Source organism: Hylobates moloch, unplaced genomic scaffold, assembly GCF_009828535.3.
Source record: "Hylobates moloch isolate HMO894 unplaced genomic scaffold, HMol_V3 SCAFFOLD_3, whole genome shotgun sequence".
In the NCBI taxonomy this organism is placed as follows: domain Eukaryota; kingdom Metazoa; phylum Chordata; class Mammalia; order Primates; family Hylobatidae; genus Hylobates; species Hylobates moloch.
Genome location: NW_026652278.1, coordinates 119,562,480 through 119,587,345, shown reverse-complemented (window position 1 = coordinate 119,587,345; position 24,866 = coordinate 119,562,480). Strand labels below are relative to the sequence as shown.

The 24,866-nt window shown below is 36.3% G+C and overlaps 1 protein-coding gene across 6 annotated transcripts in view; it reads right to left on the bottom strand.

The window, feature by feature from the left end:
- The window catches only part of INTU (inturned planar cell polarity protein), a 92,876-nt gene that overhangs the window by 19,100 nt on the left and 48,910 nt on the right, over window positions 1–24,866 (bottom strand). For 4 of the 6 annotated variants that reach the window (XM_058436736.1, XM_032146981.2, XM_058436734.1 and 1 more), the window contains 6 exons: window positions 24,530–24,607; window positions 21,131–21,320; window positions 7,475–7,528; window positions 3,255–3,317; window positions 1,720–1,941; window positions 551–1,033 (listed from right to left, as the gene is read on the bottom strand). In XM_058436736.1, coding sequence (XP_058292719.1) covers window positions 551–1,033; window positions 1,720–1,941; window positions 3,255–3,317; window positions 7,475–7,528; window positions 21,131–21,320; window positions 24,530–24,607 — 1,090 coding nt within the window. The remainder of the gene's footprint in view (window positions 1–550; window positions 1,034–1,719; window positions 1,942–3,254; window positions 3,318–7,474; window positions 7,529–21,130; window positions 21,321–24,529; window positions 24,608–24,866) is intronic. The other 2 variants (XM_058436737.1, XM_058436735.1) reach the window with 2 other exon arrangements.

Sequence of the window (24,866 nt, the reverse complement as noted above, 5' to 3'; positions counted from 1 at the left end):
TGTAAATAGGGAAGAGATGAACACGGAAATTGAAATTAAAGTTTTCCTATTTCTAAGTACTGTCAAACAGATATGGATGTCAAAGGGCTCTTGTCTTATTACTTGATATTTCTTTTTTTTTTTTTGAGACAGAGTCTTACTCTGTCACCCAGGCTGGAGTGACAAATCATGCAGTGGCACAATCTCGGCTCATTGCAACCTCTGCCTCCTGGGTTTAAGCAATTCTTGTGCCTCAGCCTCCCGATGCATCTGGAATCACAGGTGTGCACCACCATGCCTGGCAATTTTTTTGTAATTTTATTAGAGACTGGGTTTTGCCACATTGGCCAGGCTGGTCTTGAACTCCTGGCCTCTAGCAATCTGCCACACCTGGCCTGATATTTCTTTTTCTTTTTGGTTCAAAATCATTGGGTTGCCAGCAGTGACTGAAATAACCACCATGTCAAATGAAGAATGGTATGCCACTAAAAAAAAATGTCTTGCAATTATAAAACAAGGACTGGAGAGACAACTTAGCTCCCAGAATGTACACACTTGAATAAGCACACACCTTAAGCAAGGTCCCACTTTCTTCTAAACTATCAGAGCCCTGAGATTCTCTTTGCTTCCGTACTGCGTCCGGTGTAGTATGGGGGCTAAAGCCATCATCTTCTCCACCTTCACAACCATTGTCAGATCCTCCACTACTACGGGAAGGACTAGGCTTACGTGTCTTTAAGGAATAGTCACCAAAAAGGGTTCTTCTGCATGTTGGAGAAGTTGCTACTTTGGAAGTACCTTGTAGCCTACTGAGAATAGGTGAAGTGGTCAAGCTATCTGTTTTTTCACGTGATCCAGTAAGGAACCAGTCAGCACAAGACAAACAGGGGACTGGAGAAGATGCTAGCCGTTCATCTATGCGAGAATCTACTCCATCCAGCTGGTGAAGAGTTGTTTTGACCTGATCCACATATATACAGTCTGGTCCAGGACTCCCAATAGCTTTGGATGCGCAACCTCCAGCTTCTAATAGTACACATAGCATATAATGTTTCTATAGGGAAAAAAATTACAAATGCAGGTTTAGCTACCATGAAAATATTTACATAAAATGTGCATGTATAAACTTATAAATATCGAAGATATACAGGCATATGGCATAATCATGTGATGACTATTAAAAATTCCTCCCTCATCTTTCCTTTTTGGTTATTATCAATGCTTCTTGATCTCAGTTGAAAACAATCTTACATTGCCTTATCTTGATATACCATCAAACCACTTCTTTTGAGACACAGAATTCCCTAAGATAGCTGTCAAGAGCCTCAGTTACTGGAAGTTCTTTCATCTACAATTGTATATTTATTCTGTTTCTGATTCTATATTATTTTCATGTTTCCCTCTATCTCCCAAAACAAGCCGATGGATAAAACCACTATAGAAAGGGGAACAGAAGACTTTAAAAACCTGCTAAAATCTTTTCTTAGATTTTATTAATATTTGTCCATGAGTATTAAATGGATGCAAAAGAAAAGGAATAAGGGGGCATGTAACATTTCCTTGAATACTGATATTAGACATACTAATAATTTTACATGAGCATGTTTGTTTGTGTATTTATTTAGACAGTCAATAGATACCTACCTACCGCTGCATCCCTCAATCCTTGCCGAAAAGAAAAAAAGAAAAGAAGAAAAGAAAAGAAGAAAAATCCTAAGAAAGAAGCTGAGGTAAACTTACCAAGCCAACAACTAGCAAAAAATATCTTCCTTCAGGTTCTGGAAAGACTTCAGTGCTTGAGTCTGCCAAAGGTCGGAGGTGATGCTGAGGAAACACTTCTCTCCATATTATCAACTGACCAATTCTTTGTTTTGCTGCTAAAGGCAGCAGGCAATAGTGGCGACAGTATACGGCAATATCAATAAGATCATCCTTGGGCAAATGGCTGCATATCAAATAACCCTTGAATTTAACCACAAAGAGCAAAAGTCTACCAGTGATATAAAGCAATAGTCCCATAATATTTCTAAGAGTTTCATAAACACTTCTTCCGTTGGTTTAGAATATTCTAGTTTCAAATGGGGTAAATGAAGATATAGTAAAAGTAAATGTTTTTTTTTTTCCTGAGGCCAAAGTAGAGCTCAAATGATAACTTAAGGTGTACCAACAGGTAGACTTCAGCACAAAGCAAGAGGCCTTCTGCACAGCATAGCTTCAGTATTTGACAAAATTAGAAAAGAACTGAATTCTGAGAATGGAAAGTCAAGAAGCAGGGGTCATGACAGAGACTTAATTTTCACTGTGCACCCTTCCCTATTGCTTCTTTGTTAGATAGGTTTTATATTGTGTTTAAAAATCCTTTTTTAAAAATAAAAGTACTTAAATTCATTTGATGCTTTGCTTTACATGGACATGAACTAAATGTTATATAAGATTTATTTAAAAGATGTAGGTTACTATTTTTTTTTTTTTTTTTTTGGGACAGAGTCTCACTCTGTCACCCAGGCTGGAGTGCAGTGGCACGAACTCAGCTCACTGCATCTTCTGCTTCCCGGGTTCACGCCATTCTCCTGCCTCAGCCTCCCGAGTAGCTGGGATTACAGGCACACACCACCATGCCCAGGTAATTTTTTTTTTGTATTTTCAGTAGAGATGGGGTTTCTCCCATGTTAGACAGACTGATCTCGAACTCCTGACCTCTGGTGATCTGCCCGCCTCGGCCCCCCAAGGCGATGGGATTACAGGTGTGAGCCACTGTGCCCAGCTGACTTTTCAACACAGGATAAAAAATACACACTTTCAAAAGGAAATCCAGAAAAATATTGTTCTTTTCTCTTACAAACTTGGTTCTTTGAGTATTGCTTCTCCTGTCCGCATTTGTAATACTTTATAAATGCTTTAGAATGCAATGAAACCATAAATATTTATTATATTTACAAGTATGTAGATGCAAATCTTGTTTTAAGGTCTTAATCTGGTCAGGCATGGTGGCTCACGCCTGTAATCCCAGTACTTTGAGAGGCCAAGGCAGGAGGATTGCTTGAGCTTGGGAATTGCTTAAGCCCAGAAATTGGAAGTTGCAGTGAGCTATGATTGTACCCTGCACTTCAGCCTAGGTGGCAGATCGAGACCCTGTCTCTAAAATAAGAAAGATCTTAATCTTATGGTACCTACATTTAAAAGAGATAAATGTATTTTTCATGTTTGTAAAAGTTTTGAAAATTTAGGTCTGTTTATACAGCAGCTGGACATTTAGACTTCAAGCTTCAACTTACCTTGTAAAATAGAGAAGACCCCAAAATTGTATACAGCCGCCTCATGTCATAGTAATCTTCGGACTGGGGGAAAAATTCATAGTGGATTTTACATTTTTTTTTTGTGATAAAAATTCCAATTAAGCTATAATAGTTAAAATGAAAATTATATTCTTTAGTAACTAAACTTTTCATAGTGCCATCTTTAGAAATCAATATACCAGAGTATTAGGATGAAATATAATATGCATATGTTTACTTCACTGAGAACAATCTTATTTTTTATTCTTTTAAGATGCTTGATTAGAGACATTAAGAACATAAAATCTGTCACTCTATGAGGGATTTCTTACAACATATCTTTTTAGGACAAAAAACTTTTACTCTACATCATCTACAGTATCCAATACTACCATAAGCTATTTTTGAAAGGACTAATTGATGCAACCTATTTGCAAGCAACTGAGTGGTATGTAAAAAAAAATTAAGTATATATACCCTCTGAGTAATTCTACTTCTAGAAATCTACAGGAACACTCAAACAGTGGAATCATGATTTTTATATAAAAAGTTAACAGTTGGATTATTTGTAATATGGAAAAATTAGAGATAACATGAAATTCAACAATGGAGGAATGGCCAGTAAAACTAGATATACCACAGAATATCATACATATGTTAAAAAATATGATTGATCTATACGAGCAGGCATAAAAGGTTTTAGGATACACTGCTCAGCAAAGAAGGCAAGCTGCAGAACAAAATATACGTTATCATCTGATTTTTGTTAAAAATAGCATCCCCACCAACTATATACATGTGTGTTGGTTTGTGTGTGGGAATGTATGTATATGGAAAAAGGTCTGGAAGGATACATTCCGATCCATAAGAGCAGTTACACCTGGGGATGGAAGTGAGAGAAAGGGATAAGTGAATGTATTTGCTTTTAATAACCATGCTTGGAGCTTCACCCCGTATACAACATTACTTTTATAAGTTTTTTTTCTTTTTAAAAAACCCAGTGAAACCTAAAGAAAACTAAAAACTGGAAATAACCCAGCCATTCCTCAATTGGGAATGGATAAACAAATTGTGATACATGTATATGATGGAATACTACTATTCAGCAATATTAAGGACTGAACTGCCTGTACAATAGCAGGAATGAATCTTAAATCCATTTATGCTAAGTTAAAGCCAGACACAAAAATTACCTACTGTATGATTATTTATTTATTTAAATTCTCAAGACACATGTGGAGTGTCTGGTTTATTCAAAGGGGCTGTCAGAGGCCCGACCCCGGAGCAGGAACCAAATAGTTGGGAACTGTGGGGCTGAACAGGGCAGGGATGCCCAGGTATGAGAAGGTAAAAGGAGGTGTGCTGAGCAACCAGAGTAGCATTAGGGCCAGGCTGAGCAGGATGATTCACTTTATATGACATCCTGGAAAAGGCAAAATCATAGGGACAGAACACAGATCAGTGATTGCCAGAGGTTGGGGGTATGGAGAGGGGTTGACTATAAAGGTGACAGAAGAACTTACTGAACATAAATTATACCTCAATAATATTTTTTAAAAACTAAGGAAAACACAGCATTAGGATATAAGATTACATCTTTAATCTAATTTCACCAAAAAGTGTAGAATAGATCCTTATTTTCATATTTTTTTAAAGGCAAAATTCAATGTGAAGTCTTCTGTGAGTTTTGACAAATGCATATAGCTATGTAAGTGCCACCAAAATCCAGATGTAGAACAGTTCCCTCAACACCTCCCTACACCAACTTTTTTTCTGAGTAGTAGTCCATTCCTGGATATACCAGAATTTGTTTTGGTATTCACACCTGCTGATGGACAGTTAAGTTATTTGAGTTGTTTCCACTTTTTGGCTATTACAAATAAAGCTGCTTTGTATATAGGTCTTTGTATTACATATGCTTTCAGTTCTCTTGGTTTAAAAAGATAGGAACAGACTGGTTGAATTATATGGTAGGTATATGTTTAGGTTATTAAGAAATTGCCAAACTGTCTTCCAAAGTAGTTGTACCATTTTACATTCTCAATTTATCCATTTTTTCTTTTATGAATTATGGTTTTCTTTTTTTTTTTACTGTATCTAAGGAATCCCAATAGATTATTTTTTAACCATAGAAAATATTGTTAACTCCACTGCTCATTAAAATAGTGTTCTATAAAGACAGGAATTAGATTTTTAAATTAAACATTTTGGATGTAAGTTCCAAAACCCAGATATTTTAATACTTTAGATCTGAACTGCTCCTAATAGTTAATATTCATCTAAACATTTTCCATTACTCAAAAAATTATGAGCCATAAGAGTTTACCATGCCTAAATTTCTATTATTTTTACAGACAAAACACCCTTCCATTTGTTCAGGGTGTTTGTTAAGACTCAGTTACCCCTTCAAGCTAACATTCTCCTCCCACTTTCACTGGCAATCTTCTTGAGAATAATCCACACCTCATGGCTTTTACCGCCTTATTTCCCATTTACTTTGTAGAAGAACTTTTATTACTAAGAATTTTAGTGTATACAAAAAGGGAATTGTATAATTAGTTCCTGTATAGCCATCATCACTCAGGTTTAACTATGACCAGTCCATGGCTTATCTTGTTTCATTTGTATCATCATCTTCCCTTCCTCCTGCTGAATTATTTCAAAACCAATCCCAGATATTATATCATTTCATCTGTAAACACTTCAGAATGTATGTATAAAACAGAAGGAATCTTAAAATATATATAATCATACCATTATCACAATATAAAGAATTATTTTCATCTAATACCCAGTCATTAGTGTTTACATTTCCTTGAATGTATGAGACTTATGAATAGATTCAGCCTCATCTATGAGATTCGTTGTCTCATAGATATTTTTAAAAGTTTGTTTAAATTAGGATCTAAGACAGGACATACATACACTTGATTGATAATATTCAGTCTCTTGTAACTGAGTTCTCTCTCAACTTCTCTCCCTTCTCCCCCACCTCACACCAACTTTTTCTAATTTATTTCGAGAAGAAACTGTCCTGCAGTATTTGCCAGTCTGGATTTTGCTGACTGCAACCCCTCTTCCGAAAATGGGGTCACTTAACATGTCTCCTTTTCAGTGGTATTTCCTATAAGTTGGTAGTTCGATCTTGAGGCCTCATCAAGCATATTTTATAGGTGGTCTGTGTGCTTCCATCAGGAACAACATATTATCTACTGTTTTTCTGTTTGTGATATTAATAGCTATTGATGACCATTGCCTAGATCCATTAATTCATTGAGGGACTGCAAAATGGTGATATTCCAATTCTGTCAGTCTTTCTTGACATTTCAGTTAGACTACTTTCATAAAAAGCAGCTCTCCTTCACCTGTGTTTGGTAACCTTGACGTATGGTTTAGATAAGAAGGGCAGGATAAATGTCTGATTTTTCTTCATTTAACAGTTTTCACAAAAACAAGTTAGTGCCCTCATATTCTCCAAAGTTGACTAGTAAGTTTCCTTTTTTTTTTTTTTAGTATCATTATGCACTCATGAACTTATACATATCTGATGTGTTTCAATCTGTTGTAGGTATTTCCTTATAGATGTTCAACAGGGAGCCTCTTCAAGTTGTCTCATGACAATTTGAGTTCTACTATAACCCTATTAATTTTTGGAAAGCTTTCTGAATTTCTGATATGACAAGATGTTCTCAGACTTATCTTGTGCATTTTCAGCCCCAATTTTGAATGAGCCAATTCTTGAGGAGTCCTGGTTCCTTTTGGTGAGAAATGTTATTTATACACCATGGTCTGGGTATTAGTGGTACTTATCGCTACTGCGATGGTCACTATTGCTAGGCCTTTTCATTGGACATAGCTAGGAAATACAATAATTAAAAGATTAAAAACCATATTGAGACTTCCAATTTAAGTACAGCTCCGCAGGGTTCTTATTTAACTTAATCAGTATTACATCTATATTTATTTTCCTCAAAAGCTTAGTTCTTAGTGACACCAGTGTAATTAATCATTTTTAATCCCATAATATACATTGTGTAACAACTGTTTCAACTGAGTAGAAAATCCTAAGGCAAGCAAAATAGATTTTGTCACTGTCAAAACAGAGGCCTAATGTGTACTTCAAGATTATTGTATATCCACTTGGTAAATATTTAGAATAATGACTGGTATACAAAATAAGAATTCAACATTGAGCCTTTTATAAAACTCCCTCCTCTTACCAGTTCTGCAAAATCTGCAGCCTCCAAGTCACTTAATGCCATGTCTAATTCCATCTATGTTAAAAAAAAAAAGAGTAACATAAATATTTGACTCGTATTAGTTACTTTTTTAGTAATGGCCATATAAAAAGTGCTTAATTACTACTTGAAAAATTGAGTATCTTTCTCCTTTGTGTTACTTAGGAAATGTCTCAAAATGGAACATATTGTTTTTAAGCTTTGCCGTTGTAAAACAGTTTACTTGTTTAACATACTGTTTTTAAGCTTTGCAAATATAAAACAACTTACTCATTTAACACAGCATATTTCAACTAAATCTCAATAACTTCAAAATGGTCTTCACATATATTCAATGCATAGTAAATTTATGAGCTTCAAAAATTGCTTTCCAGTTTTAAGTTAGAAATTAATTTAACCCTTTTGATTTTGTAGAAGAAAATGACAATCAGTCTTAAAGTAGCCAACTTATTTTGAGTTGTTCTCGTTTCTTCATTTCTTGCACATTACTCAATAGCTGGATTCTTAAAAAATACCAACATTCTTCCCTGTCTTTCTCCTGGACACAATGTTTTGCATTCAAGGGTTGTCAATCTTTATTCCTAGATTAAAACACGAAGGCAAGTGTTCCTCTGGAATCTGGCACAGTTCAACTACCCCACAGAGTTATTAGAAAAAAAATCTCTTATTAGGATTTGGGTTTTGTTTCTATGGAAATTGCCTGAACTCTTTCATGTATCACCTTTGTTCTTCTTTGAAGCATTCCAAATTTAAAAACAGAATAAATTTAATCTGAAGTTTAATCTGTAATACAAATATATATATAAATCAAAACTATTGGCAACTGAATTTTGTAGCATACATGCTATTTGTGAATAAGAATCCCTTTTTTTTTGAGACGGAATCTTGCTCTGTCGCCCAGGCTGGAGTGCAGTGGCGTGATCTCAGCTCACTGCAATCCGCCTCCCAGAGAGTATTTTTTTCTTTAAAGGCCAAGACACTCTCTGCAGGACTGTTTGACACACTAACTGTGTCTTACTGAGATGACAAAAGCTTTTGAAATATTAGTCATGCCTTTCAATGCTTTTCACACAGTATGAGTTATTACTCATTGGTGACCTACATTTTTCTGCATCTAGCAAATACTTCAGGTTCCGTTTTTTTGTGGCTCTTAGTCTGTCTTGTGAAAAACCACAGGACAAAAAATTACCAATTTGTGGTATTTGATCTCAGAAACTGTTCAATGAGTTGCTATTCCTGCTACTAAACTCTACAGGCTAATTAATGTACAAGATTAATATATATGTTTGTTTATATTCCTTAAACGAAAACATACAAATATCTTTTCTCTTAATTATTTCACTGTACCCTAGGAAAATATGATTGAAAAAAAAAAACATCAAAATGAGGAAATTCTCAAATACCTGGTAAGAAAAACTAAAGTAAGACCTCATCATATACTAAACCTGGAACAAATAAGTTTTTTCCAAGTTAAAAATAACTATTTAGTTTGTTTTTAAAAATAAACAAGCAAAAATAACTATTTCCACCTAAAATTGCCAGGCGTAAGTTACCTCACACACGATTTTTTTTTTTTTGAGAGGGAGTGTCCCTCTGTTGCCCAGGCTGGAGTGCCAGTGGCACAATCTTGGCTCACTGCAAGCTCCGCCTCCTAGGTTCACGCCGTTCTCCTGCTTCTGCCTCCCGAGTAGCTGGGACTATAGGGGCCCGCCACCACGCCTGCCTAATTTTTTGTATTTTTAGTAGAGATGGGGTTTCACCATGTTAGCCAGGATGGTCTCGATCTCCTGACCTTGTGATCTGCCCACCTCGGCCTCCCAAAGTGCTGGGATTACCGGTGTGAGCCACCGTGGCTGGCCTCATACACGTTTTTAACTAGATTTCTTTTGTGGACATAGTTTCACTCTGGTTGCCCAGGCTGGAGTGAAATGGCGTGATCTCGGCTCACTGCAACCTCCGCCTCCCGGGTTCAAGTGATTCTCCTGCCTCAGCTTCCCAAATAGCTGGGATTACAGGCATGCACCACCACACTCAGCTTATTTTGTATTTTCAGTAGAGATGGGGCTTCTCCATGTTGGTCAGGCTGGTCTCGAACTCCCGACCTCAGGTGATCTGTCTGCCTCAGCCTCCCAAAGTGCTGGGATTACAGGCATAAGCCACCATGCCTGGCTTTTAACTAGATTTCTTAAGGCATTAAATTCCTTAATATTTTCCATTAGAAGATACATACTCAGTAAATCCTACTATTTTTAATACAATGAGAAATCTCAAGAGAAATGGAATCAACCTAAGTGTTCATCAACAGATGAATGGATAAAGAAAATGAGCCATATATACATAATGGAATACTATTCAGCCATAAAAAGAACAAAATCCTGTTATTTATGACAACACAGATGAACATAGAGGGCATTATGTTAAATGAAATAAGCCAGACGCAGAAAGACAACTACCACATGATCTCACTCATATGTGGAACCTAAAAAAGCTGGTATCACAGAAGGAGAGAGTAGAATGGTGATTACCAAAGGCTTGGGTAGTTAGGGGAGAGGGTAAGTGAGGAAATGTTGGTCAAAGGATATACAATCACAGATAAGAGGAGTCACATTAAAAAAAAATATTTACAACAGGTAAGCTTACAGAAATGAAAACTATGCAAATGACTGCCTGGGGCTGGAGGGGTAGGGAGAAGAAGAAATTGGGAGAGGAAAGACAGAAGTAAATAATAACTATTAATGGTCACGGAATTTCTTTGTTAGATGGTGAAATGTTCTAAAATTGATTGTGGTGATGGTTAGGCAGCTCTGTGAACAGACTAAAAAATGTTGGATTGTACATTTTAAATGGGAAAATTCTATGATATGTGAAATATCTCAATGAAGCCATTAAGGAAAAAGAACTTATTAAGTTCACGTAACTATTGTTCAAGTTGAAATTTTAAAATACACTGAGTAGAGAATCTTGACTATTAAACTGCTGTGCTATACTGCCTTAAATGAAGTAATTGGCAATTTAAACAGATAGGGCTTTATTGGTCTAAAACAGTGAGGTTTAATAATTTACTCTCATGTCTCAGAATGTTTCAGTATAAAGTGAAGGTCTTAAAAATATTTTGAACTAAAAAAATGAAATCACAACTTATCAAAACTTATATGGTGCAGCAAAAGTGGTGCTCGGGGGAAATTTATAGCATTAAATGCATATATTAAAAAAGAAGAAATATCTAAAATCAATAATCTAAGTTTCTATTTTAAGAAACTAGAACAAAAAGCAAATTAAATCTAAAATAAGCAGAAGAAAAGAAATAATGAAACTTAGAGGAGAAATCAATGACACTGAAAACAGGAAAGCCATAGAGAAAAATCAATGAAACCAAAAGCTGTTTCTTTGAAAAAAACAATAAAATTTATAAGCCTCTAGCCTAACTAAGATAAAAATAGAGAGGACACAAATTACTAATACCAGAAATGAAAGTGGGGGCATTAGTACAGAGTCCAGGGACATTAAAAGGATAGGGGAAGAACACTGTAAACAACCCCACGCTCACAAATTTGATAACCTAGATGGAATGGACAAATTCCTTGAAAGATACAAGAAGAAACAGATACTATAAAGTGATCTATACTTATTAAAGAAATTGAATCAGTAATTAATCAACTTGCAAAAGCAGAATGCACCAGGACCAGATGGGTAGACTGGTGAATTCTACCAAACATTTAAGTAAGAAATTATACCAATTCTCTATAATTTCTTTCAGAAGACAGAAACAGAGGGAATACTTCCTAACTCATTCTATGAGGTCAGCATTACCCTAATACTAAAACCAGACAAAGACATTATAAGAAAAAAACAAAAAAAAAAATGACAGGCCAGAATCTTTCATGAACATAGATTCAAAAACCTCCAATAAAATATTAGCAGAGGGAATCCAACAATGTCTAAAAAGAAATATACACCACAGCCAAGGGAGATTTATCCCAGGTATGCAAGGCAAGTTTGACATTCAAAAACCAGTTAATGTAATCCATCAGATCAATGGGCTTAAAAAAAATCACATGATTCTATCAATATATGCAGAAAAAGCATTTGATAAAATCCAATACCCCTTCATGATAAAAACTCTTAGTATACTAGGAATAGAGGGAAACTTCTTTATCTTGACAAAGAATATCTACAAAAAACCTACAGCTAACTTCATACTTAATGGTGAAAAATGAGATATTTCCTAAGATCAGAAAGGGGCAAGGATGTCCCCTACCACCACTCCTTTTCAACATCATAGTGGGAGGCCTAGCTAATGCAATAAGGCAAGGACATGAAATACGTGATTGGGAAGGAAGAAATAAACTGTCTTTGTTCATAGATGACATGATTGTTTACACAGAAAATCTGAAAGAATTGACACAATCTTATATATTACAATTTTCTATATTAACCCTATATACTGCATCAGTATATAAGGAGCCTCCACCTCCCAGATTCAAGTGATTCTCCCACCTCAGCCTCCTGAGTAGCTGGGACTACAGGCATGTGCCACCACACTCGGCTTATTTTTGTATTTTTTGGTAGAGGTGGGGTTTCACCATGTTGGCCAGGCTGGTCTTGAACTTCTGACCTCAGGTGATCCACCCATATCAGCCTCCCAAAGTGCTGGGATTACAGGCATGAGCCACTGCACCCCAGCATAAAAGTCAATTGCTTTCCTATATACCAGCAATTAATAAGTGGAATTTGAAATTAAAAACACAATACCGTGTACCTTAGCACTCCCCAAAATAAAATATACTTAGTTATACATTTAACAAAGTATATACAATATCTGTATGAGGAAAACTACCATACTCTGATAAAGGAAATCAAAGGAGAGCTAAACAAATGGAGAGATATTTCATGTTCATGGATAGGAAGACTCAATATTGTCAAGATGTCAGTTCTTCATAACTTGATGTATATATTCAATGCAATCCCAATCAAAATTCCAACAAGGTATTCTAAAGTTTATATGGAGAAGCAAAAGACAAAGAATAGCCAGTACAATATTGAATGAGGAGAACAAGGTCTGGGGACTGATACTATCCTACTTTAAGACTTAATATAAACCTACAGTAATCAAGACATTGTATTACTGGTGAAAGAACAGACAAATATGTCAATGGAACAGAGAGTCCACAAATACACCCACATAAATACTGTCAACTGATCTTTGACAAAGGAACAAATACAATGTAAAGAGCAAAGATGGTCTTTTCAACAAATGGTGCTAGAACAACTGGGCACTCATATAAAAAATATCAATCTAGACACACACCATACACCCTTCACAAAAATTAACTCTAAGTGGATCATACGTCTAAATGTAAAATGCTAAACTATAAAATTCCTAGAACATGGGAGAAAATTTAGAAGACACTGGGTGTGACACTAACTTTTTAGAGAAAACACCGAAACCACAATCCATGAAACTGATAAGCTAGACTTCATTAAACTAATCTGGTTCTTTGAAAAGATATATAAAATTGATAGACCATTAGAAAGATCAACCAAGGAAAGAGAGAAGATCCAAATAGGTTCAATTAGAAATGAAATGGGAGATATTACAACTGATACCACAGAAATACAAAAGATTACTGAAGCCTACTATGGACACCTTTAAGTGCATAAACTAGAAAACCTAAAAGAGATGGATAAATTCCTGGAAATATACAACCATCCTAGATTAAACAAGGAAGACATAGGATCTCTGAACAGACAAATAACAAGTAGTGAGATTGAAATGGTTATGGAAAAACTGCCAACAAAAACAGTCCAGGACCAGACAGACTCACAGATAAATTCTATCAGACATTCAAAAAAGAATTGGTACCAATCCTACTGACACTATTCTGAAAGACAGAAAAAGAGGGATCCTACCTAAACCATTGTATGAAGTCAGTATCACCCTAACACCCAAACCAGGGAAGGACATAACAGAAAAAGAAAACTACAGAATGATATCCCTGATGAACATAGGTGCAAAAATCCTCAACAAAATACTAGTGAACCAAATCCAATAGCATATCAAAAAGATAATCCACCATGATCAAGTGGGTTTCATACCAGGAATGCAGGGATGGTTCAACATACATAAATCAATAAATGATACACCACATAAACAGAACTTAAAACAAAAATCACATGATCATCTCAATAGATGCAGAAAAAGCATTTGACAAAATCCAGCATCCTTATATGATTAAAACCCTCAGCAAAATCAGCAAACAAGGGACATACCTTAAGGTTATAAAAGCCACCTATGACAAACCTACAGCCAATATTATACTGAATGGTGAAAAGTTGAACGCATTCCTCCTGAGAAGTGGAACAAGACAAGGATGCCCACTTTCACCACTTCTATTCGACACAGTACTCAAAGTCCTAGCCAGAGAAATAAGACAAGAGAGAAAAAAAAGGGCATCTAAATAAGTAAAGAAGTCAAACTGTCACTGTTTGCTAATGATATGACTGTATACCTAGAAAACCCTAAAGACTCATCCAAAAAGCACCTAGATCTGCTAAATGAATTCAGCAGTTTCAGGATACCAAATTAATGTACACAAATCAGTAGCTCTGCTATACACCAACAGTGACCAAACTGAGAGTCAAATCAAGAACTCAACTCCTTTCACAATAGCTGCAAAAAAATACTTAGGAATATACTGAACCAAGGAGGTGAATGACCTCTACAAAGAAAACTACAAAACACTCATGAAAGAAATCATAGACGACACAAACAAATGGAAACACATCCCATGCCCATGGATGGGTAGAATCAATATTATGAAAATGGCCATACTGCCAAAAGCAATCTACAAATTCAGTGCAATTCCCATCAAAATACCACCATCATTCTTCACATAACTAGAAAAACCAATCCTAAAATTAATATTTGGAACCAAAAAGGAGCCCTCACATCCAAAGCATTACTAAGCAAAAAAAATCTGGAGGCATCTCATTAACCCAACTTCAAACTCTAATATAAAGCCATAGTCACCAAAATGGCATGGTATAAAAATTAGGCACATAGAACAATGGGACAAAACAGAGAACCCAGAAATAGAGCCAAATACTTACAGCCAACTGATCTTTGACAAAGTAAACAAAAACACAAAGTAGGGAAAGGACATCCTATTCAACAAATGGTGCTGGGGTGGTTGGCAAGCCACATGTGGAAGAATGAAACTGGATCCTGATCTCTCAGTCTTATACAAAAATCAACTCAAGATGGATCAAAGACTTAAATCTAAGATGTGAAACCATAAAGATTCTAGAAGATAACACTGGAAAAACCCTTCTAGACATTGGCTTAGGCAAAGACTTCATGACCAAGAACCCAAAAGCAAATGCAACAAAAACAAAGATAAATAGATGGGACTTAATTAAACTAAAAAGTCTCTGCATAGCAAAATAAATAATCATCAGAGTTAACACCCCATAGAGTGGGAGAAAATCTTCACAATCTATACATCTGACAAAGGACTAATACACAGAATCTATAAGGAACTCAAACAAATCAGCAAGAAAAAAACAAACAATCCCATCAAAAAGTGGGCTAAGGAGATGAACAGACAATTCTCAAAAGAAGATATACAAATGGCTAACCAGCATATGGAAAAATGATCAACATCACTAATGATCAGAGAAATGCAAATCAAAACCACAATGCGATACCACCTCACTCCTGCAACAATGGCCATAACAAAAAAAAAAATAGATGTTGGTGTGGATGGGGCAAAAAGGGAATACTTTTATACTGTTGGTGGGAATGTAAACTAGTACAACCACTATGGAAAACACTGTGGAGATTCCTTAACTAAAAGTAGATCTACTGATTGATCCAGCAATCCCACTGGTAGGTATCTACTCAGAGGAAAATAAGTCATTATATGAATAAGATATTTGCACAAACGTTTATGGCAGCACAATTCGCAATTGCAAAAATATGGAATCAGATGCCCATTAATCAACGAGTGGATAAAGAAAATGTGGCATATATATATATTCCATGGAACACTACTCAGCCATAAAAAGGAACAAAATAATGGCATTTGCAGCAACCTGGATTGAATTGGAGACTATTATTCTAAGTGAAGTAACTCAGGAATGGAAAACCAAACATCATATGTTCTCACTCTTAAGTGGGAGCTAAGCTATGAGGATGCAAAGGCATAAGAATGATACATTGGACTTTGGGAACTTGAGGGAAAGAGCAGGGGGTGGCAAGAGATAAAAGACTACACATTAGGTACAGTGTACACTCCTTGGGTGATGGGTGGACCAAAATCGCAGAAATCGCCACTAATGGACTTACTCATGTAACCAGACACCACTTGTTCCCCAAAAACCTACTGAATTAAAAAAAGAAATGGGCCAATGGCCTTAACAAACACTTCACCAAAGAAGATATTCAGAAGGCAAATAAGCACATGAAAAGATTTTCCACATCATATGGTCATCAGGGAAATGCAAATTAAAATAACAATGACACAGAACTAGACACACAGTAGAATGACCCAAATCCAAAATACTGACAAAACTAAGTCCTGACAAGGATATGGAACAACAGGAACCCTTATTCATTGCTGGTAGGAATACAAAATACAGCCACTTTGGAAGACAGTTTGGTAGTTTCTTACAAAACTAAACATTCTCTTGCTATTTGACCAAGAATTAATTGCCCAAACGCGGGAGCAACCAAGATTTTCAGCGAATGGATAAATAAACTATGGTACATCTGAACAATGAAATACTATTCAGCATTAAAAAGAAATGAGCTATCAAGCTGTAAAAAGACAAAGAGGAACTTAAAATGTATATTACTAAGTGAAAGAAGCCAATCTGAAAAGGCTACATACCATATGATTACAACTATATAACAATTTGGAAAATGCAAAATGATGGAGGCAGTGAAAAGATAAATTGTTTCCAGGGGTTAATGGAAAGGGAGGGATGAGAGGGACAGGCAGAACACAGAGGATTTCTGGGGCTGTGAAACTACTCTGTATGATTCTAAAAGGATGGATCCATGTCATTTATAATCTGTCTAAATCCACAGAATGTACACCACCAAGAATGAACCCTACTGTAAATGATAGACTTTGGGTTATTATGATATGTCAATGTAGGTTCATCAATTATAACAACTATACCCCTGTGGTGGGGAATGTTGATAATGGAGAGGCTATGCATGTGTGATGTATGGGGGAAGGGAGTATGTGGGAAATCTGTACCTTTCTCTCAATTTTACTGTGAACCTAAAACTGCAGTAAACAATAGAATAAAAAAAAAACCTTCAAATGTTATTGTTATTCAAATTTTATATTAATCAGATAGGGCTTTAGACTACTTTAGCAGAAGGTATCTAGCTCTCTTCCCAAAAGTATTGTTCTTAATCTCCTAACTAGACTACAAAATGTAGAAAACATCTAAGCCAGATCCTCACTGTTTCCTGTGGATTAATTTAACCTGCTCAACTTGACTGTGAACATCTAGAGGTTTTTCTGGATTCTGCAAAGCATGGCACAGACTAGAGCAACCGGCCCAATGAACACTGATCTCCACACAGTAGTGTTAGATGTAACAAAGATAAAAGCAGCCAAAGCATTGGCAAGATAAGCAATAGCTATGGTTTAAGGCAATGAATTAAAACTATATACCAGAATTCACACAGTGATTTCTTTTTTTTTTTTATTGTACTTTAAGTTTTAGGGTATATGTGCACAATGTGCAGGTTTGTTACATATGTATCCATGTGCCATGTTGGTGTGCTGCACCCATTAACTCATCATTTAGCATTAGTTATATCTCCTAATGCTATCCCTCCCCCCTTCCCCCACCCCACAACAGTCCCCGGAGTGTGATGTTCCCCTTCCTGTGTCCATGTGTTCTCATTGTTCAATTCCCACCTATGAGTGAGAACATGCGGTGTTTGGTTTTTTGTCCTTGCAATAGTTTACTGAGAATGATGATTTCCAGTTTCATCCATGTCCCTACAAAGGACATGAACTCATCATTTTTTATGGCTGCATAGTATTCCATGGTGTATATGTGCCACATTTTCTAGGCATTACCATTCAGGACATAGGCATGGGCAAGGACTTCATGTCTAAAACACCAAAAGCAATGGCAACAAAAGCCAAAATTGACGAATGGGATGTCATTAAACTAAAGAGCTTCTGCACAGCAAAAGAAACTACCATCAGAGTGAACAGGCAACCTACAAAACGGGAGAAAATTTTCGCAACCTACTCATCTGACAAAGGGCTAATATCCAGAATCTACAGTGAACTCAAACAAATTTACAAGAAAAAAATAACCCCATCAAAAAGTGGGGGAAGGACATGAACAGACACTCAAAAGAAGACATTTATGCAGCCAAAAGACACATGAAAAAATGCTCATCATTACTGGCCATCAGAGAAATGCAAATCAAAACCACAATGAGATACCATCTCACACCAGTTGGAATGGCCATCATTAAAAAGTCAGGAAACAACAGGTGCTGGAGAGAATGTAGAGAAATAGGAACACTTTTACACTGTTGGTGGGACTGTAAACTAGTTCAGCCATTGTGGAAGTCAGTGTGGCGATTCCTCAGGGATCTAGAACTAGAAATACCATTTGACCCAGCCATCCCATTACTGGGTATATACCCAAAGGACTATAAATCATGCTGCTATAAAGACACACGCACACGTATGTTTACTGCGGCACTATTCACAATAGCAAAGACTTGGAACCAACCCAAATGTCCAACAATGATAGACTGGATTAAGAAAATGTGATTTCTTAATTTGATATTCTTTTAGGGTGAAATAAAGAAAACCATATAAATCTTTTAATGAAATATATGCTAAATTAACAAAAATCTCAATGAAAAAGAGGTAGCCTTCATGTGGAATCTGTAAGCCCCAAATAGACAATATTTTAGAACATCTTAAACTTCTTCGAGGGAAGATAATATTTAATCTTAATGTATCTAAATTCAAAACACACTGCCCCTAAAACATTAAGTACCTCTATTATCACAGAAAAAAGGGACTATATATTTTGAGGGAAGAGGTTTCTTTAATGAAGAAATTCTGACAGAGGGGCAAGAACCTAGGTAATGGCCAGGTAGAATGGCAGGCCTCACGAGATGGTACCTTCTGACTCATGAAGTGGGCATGGGCCCTGTGACTGGGGATAAAAAACCCCAGAATGGGCATGAGACAGTCTTTGGAACCAGGGTCTTTCTCTTTTAAAGGTAAAGTTATCTAGTTACTTTCTATGTTTCTATCTATATTGAACACTTATATCCTTCCCTTCCCTTCCCTTCCCTCTTCCCTCCCCCTTTCCTTTCTCCTTTCTTTCTCCTTTCCTTTCCTTTTTCCTTTTCTCTTCCCTTTTCCCTCTTCTTTTTCCTTTTCCTTTCCTTTCCTGAGATAGGGTCTCACTCTGTTGCCCCACTGTAGTACAGTGGTGCAATCATAGCTCACCGCAACTGTGATTGAGTGGGGAGCCCAACTCCTGGGCTCAAGTAATCCTCCCACCTCAGCTTACTGAGTAGCTGGAATACAGGTATGTGCCAGCATGCTCTGCTAATGTTTAAAGTTTTTGTGGAGACAGGGTCTCCCTATGTTGTCCAGGCTGGTCTTGAACTCTTGGCCTCAAGTGATCCTCCCACCTCAGTCTCCCAAAGCATGAGGATTACAGGCATGAGCCACCATGCCCAGCCAATGCTCATATATTCTTATGAAAACATTAGGTAGAATTATATATCTCATACTTTTTAGTTTTTTGTTTGTTTGTTTGTTTGTTTGTTTGTTTTTGAGACGGAGTCTCGCTCTGTTGCCCAGGCTGGAGTGCAGTGGCGCGATCTTGGCTCACTGCAAGCTCCGCCTCCCGGGTTCACGCCATTCTCCTGCCTCAGCCTCTCCAAGTAGCTGGGACTACAGGCGCCCGCCACCACGCCCGGCTAATTTTTTGTATTTTTAGTAGAGACGGGGTTTCACCGTGGTCTCGATCTCCTGACCTCGTGATCCGCCCGCCTCGGCCTCCCAAAGTGCTGGGATTACAAGCGTGAGCCACCGCGCCCGGCCTAGTTTTTTATACAATTTAAGAAAATGGTAGGCCAGGTGCCATGGCTCATGCCTGTAATCTAGCACTCTAGGAGACTGAGGCGGGTAGACTGCTTGAGCTCAGGAGTTCGAGACCAGCCTGGCAAACATGGAGAAACCTGGTCTCTACTAAAAATACAAAAATTAGCCAGGCATGGTGGTGTGCATGTGTAGTCCCAGCTACTTGAGAGGCTGAGGTGGGAAGATCACCTGAGCCTGGGATGTGGAGGCTGCAGTGAGCTATGATCACGCCACTGCACTCCCACTCCAGCTGGGGTGACAAAGCGAAACCCTGTCTCAAAAAAAAAAAAGAAAGAAAGAAAGAAAAGAAAAAGAAAGAAAGAGAAAGAAAGAAAGAAAGAAAGAAAGAAAGAAAGAAAGAAAGAAAGAAAAAAGAAAGAAAGAAAGAAAGAAAGAAAGAAAGAAAGAAAGAAAGAAAAGGTAATTATTGTTTTGAAATATCAAAAGATCAGGCAGTTGATAGAGCTAAGGACAAAAAAAATACCAGAAAGCAAAGCATCTTTTGAACATGCTCTAACACCTCATCTCCTTTCAAATAGTAATTGTATGATAATGCTCCCATAACTACAACTACAATGTGCCAGGCACAATTCTAAATACTTCACATGTAATAACTCATAACTCTTCCATGAAGTAGGGACTATTATTTCCTCCATTTTACAAATGAGGAAACTGAGCAAAGTGATTGATACATCAATTTAAATAACTATTAAGCTGTCAAAAAGGCATTTATTTAATCATACATTGTAGAGTCTTATGAAGAGTAGGAACTTGAATTAGGTTTCTTCTGTAACATAGCCTAGGTTTCTTCATGAGCAGAGAAGTGGCTATGGCATAATGCCTCATTTAATACTAATACAAATGCTGTAACTAAATAGATTATATGGTGATCTACATTGATGAAAATGTCTGAAATAATCTTGTCAATCATTCAATAATAAAGTTATTCTAGGTTTACAGATATAACTAAAATCATATTGATAATTCTTAACTGTCACACAGTCTTACTATTGGTATGCGATACATGGGACAAGCCAAAAGCTAATCACTTATGTTCATGTAAAAAAAGATTTTGGTAGAGTGGACTTTGTATTTTAACTGAGAATACTGTTAGTCAATCATGTCATCCACTTTTTTTTTTTTTGTACAGAAACATAATTCTAACTTGATAACCTTACATTATAAAATCAAAGTCACAAAATTCCAAAGTAAGACACACCATTTAATTACGATTTCTGAAAAGTAGTCCCAGCTTGGACAAAGCTTAAATTTAAAAGTAAGAGGAGAGAGCTAATTTCTACTTGTAAAGAATAATTTCTCTTTCTGGGTTTATTGCACTAGACCTCCTACTTTGTCAACCAATTGCCTCTTTAACTTTTAACCGTAATTCCAAAAACAACAAAAAGTCTACGAAAAAAAGAGAAGATACAAGATTATAATAAAGCAACTGGTTCTGGTTCTTCTTTATAATACCTAAGATTACCTTGATTTCCAGTGGAAGTGTGAGCCACCGGACTCCAGGGAGGTTGTCTAAAAGTACTGCACTGGAAGCATCGTACTGCTGAGCACTGGGACTGGCACTGGAATGCAGTTTCGCAGGCTGAAGTGCTCTTTGAAAGAACAAGTTAAAAAAATGATCCAAACGAGGAACATTCTCAATCTGGCAAAAGGCACTGGAGAAATAAGAGCTGTAAGTTAGAACAACATATGGAAATGGTGGTCATTTTTTGTGTGCTCCTAAGGGAAATGGATCTTTCCCAACTACATAGGCTATCTTCCTCACCCCTCTCTTCCTTCAGTAGAATAACTGCTAGAATGTTACTGACGGATTGTGTAAAGGAATTCACCCTGTCCATACTTTTTACTCTAAAACCTACTCTCAAGTGTGTCGAGTAGATGGCTCTATGGAAGAACCACAGCGCTAACACAAGTGACATATTTATAACAGAAAGGGCTGAAGTACCCTTTTTGTAAAAAACGTAGGTTGTTTTTACCTCTGACTATCTTTTCACCATTTACAACTCCTGAAATCTTTCAGGCAACGTGGAATGATAAAGAGATTTTGGACTTTGCAATAGAACAGATCTGGCTTATCACAGCTCTTTCTAGGTAGCTATCACAGGCAAATCACCTAACCTTTCTCTAACTTTGGTTTCCAACTCTGTAAAAATAGGGTTAATACAATCTAGCTCACGTGCAGAATGCCTAGAACATAACAAGCATAAGTTCTTATTATGCTTATTATTTACTGGTAAACAGTAAGTACATAATAAGCATAAGTTATTTCCTCCCCTCTTTACTACTGAAGGTATAACATCAAAGAACTCAAAAAACAAAATGACAGAAAAAACCGAAATACTTGGTTTTAGCCATATAAAAGTAACACAGCATTGACTGCAAGCATTTATTGGAACAGCTCACTGAATGACAAAATAGCAGGTACATATGCTATTGGCATATCAAAATAATATTTGCTGATTCATCCAACAAATATTTGAGTGACTACTACATTCCAGGCACTATTCTCATTGCTGGAGGTATGGCAGTAAAAATATCAAGACAAAAGACAATGAGCTCCCATGAAGCTTATGTTCTAATGGAGAAAGACAGCAAATGAACAAACAGTAAAAAACATGAATTCCTATAAAGGACTATGCAGAAAATAGCACAATGTGAATGAGTGGTGTGACAGGTTCGCTATTTTAGGTTGAATGGCTAGAGAAGAATCTCTGAGAAAGGGCATTTGAGCTGATATTCCAATGTCAGAAAGATCCAGCAAGAAGAAAAAGTACAAAAGCCCTGGACTGGGGAAAAGCTTTGCCAGGGTGTTTGCAATACAGTGCAGAGGAGGCACGCGTGGTTTGATATCTCAAGTCAGAGGGGTAGGTAGGAGCCAGATAATAATGTAGAAAGATCATGCTAATTGCTATATGAAAATTAGTTCAAGTGGCAAGAATGAAGGGAAGGAGACCAGTTAGGAGGCTACTGTAGTGTGTGAGAGATAGCAGTGGCTGGACAGGGCAATAGTAAAGATAAAGAGAAATGGACAGATTGGAGATTTTGAAGACAGACTGATCACGACTTGCTGATGAATTAGTTGGGAATGGTGAAGGAAATTGTTATAGCTTTAATTTGGTCACAACACTAAACTGTTAGTATATAGTCAGCTTTCTGTGGCTCATAGAGAATTAACCAGCTCACAACTTTAAAAAGATAATTAAGTCTCTACACTTTTTGGTCTTTTTGTAATTTTTCACAGTTGGCCCTTAATATCTTTCATAATCAGAAAAAAAGTTGTTATAAAAAATTTTTACAAAATGTCTATTAATAACATCCTGGATTCACTGTGCTTCTTGGTTTTAAGAACTCAATGGATCTTCACATTTATTATTGTGGTTTGCTCTTTAAATTCTCACTTGAAGTAGAAGAGTTAAATTTGCTGCCATCAAAAAGATACTTCCACTATCAATGGAAGATAAATTTCAAGATGAAAGAGAAATTAGGTCTCTCTGTCCCCAGTCTACTCTAATGGAATTTGTAGGACAACTCCAATGGACTATTTTCATGTATGAAACTCATTGCAAAAATTTAATCTTTGATAATCTCCGGTTTTATGAAAACAGAAAGCTTCAATTAGGGCAAAATATGGCAAAGTTTGCTTCTGTTGAGTAAACTTAAACAGGCAGTTCATAACCACATTCTTACTCTTCATTGGTTAAAAATTTCCTTATTAGTAAGAGGTAAAAGCACTATTTATGGATGCCCAGCTCTTTGTAGCTCACTCATTTGGAAAATGTTGGTAAGCAATCAGGTTTGACAGGGATGTACCTCCTCAGTGGTTCCTCTAGAGAACACTGCAAACTAGATAATTTTCCCAGATGACACAATCACAGAAAATTCCTTCATGATACTGTGAGAACAATGAGAACAAAGATCCACTATAGATAAACAGAGAGCTGATATCACTATGGTTTGGAAAAATGCATAAACTGCCTTTAGATTTTTGTATTGATATACTCCTAAGGCTTTAAACATAAAGATACCATTTTAGCCCTCAGCAATACAAGAACAAAAGTCACTAAGAGAAAAATCGATTTCCCATACCCAATTTCATGTGTTCAAATGTTAAATGTTACCTCAAATTTCTGCCTTCCAATCAAGAAGGTTAAAAAAGCAAGAAGCAGAAAAATATGCATAATAGCATATTTTTATTAAAAAGGGAGTATGTATATTTTTATTGTATAGAAAATATATGGAAGGACACAAACAAAACCAGTCAATACCATCTCTACTGTATGTCTTTTTAAATAATAGTGCATAAATTTTTTACTAAAGTAATTTTTTTGAGAAAGAAGCATATTTCAGGATAGTGAATTTGATGGTCTTATAAGCAAAGAAAAACACAAAAATGTATTTTAAGTCTTTCTCTTGTCTGTATCTGTTATGAAGAAATACTCTTACATTTGCCCCTACAGAAATATATCAAATCAGGACACAGTTGTGGTTATATCACTAATTCACTAAGAAATTTCACTAAAGTCATATATGAGACCAAAAAGGAAAAAAAAAAAAGGAAATGAATCAAATGAAAAACTGTCTACTGTTGTAACATAAAAGCCAGTAATAAAAGAGGAGAAAATAAGAAGAGGAAGGAGAAAAAGAAGGAGGTGGAGGAATAAGGAAAGAGAAAGGGGGAAGGAAGAGGAGGGGAAGGAAGAGGAGGAGAAGGAAGAAGGAGGAGGAGGAAGAGGAGGAGGAAAGAGGGGAGGAGGAGAAAAGGAGACAAATAACTAACCTGTCAAGCAAGAAATGGTCTTAAATGCAAAAGGTGACTTAGAATCACATAATTAAAACTTGAGATTCAATTTGAAGAAGTACTTACCTATCTAAAGAACCATACATAAATTTTAAGGTTTGGATGACATTTTCTATCATGTTCCTTAGCCGAGGAAGAGGAACTCTAAAAAAGAAAAATTACGCGTATTAATTTACAACATAATCAAATGACATTTATCTAAAAGAAGCAGATCATCCTTGAATTTTACACATACGGAATGTGAAAAGTATGTGTGTCAACTCTGAGTAAAGCTGTATAAAACGGTCGCTTTCGGTGACCATTGATCACTTTATTCTAGATTTAGTTCCAGCATGAATCTAACAGGGATTTTATAATACCATTTATTTGTAAATCATGTAACTCTCTCTAAAGTTCAGTTTCT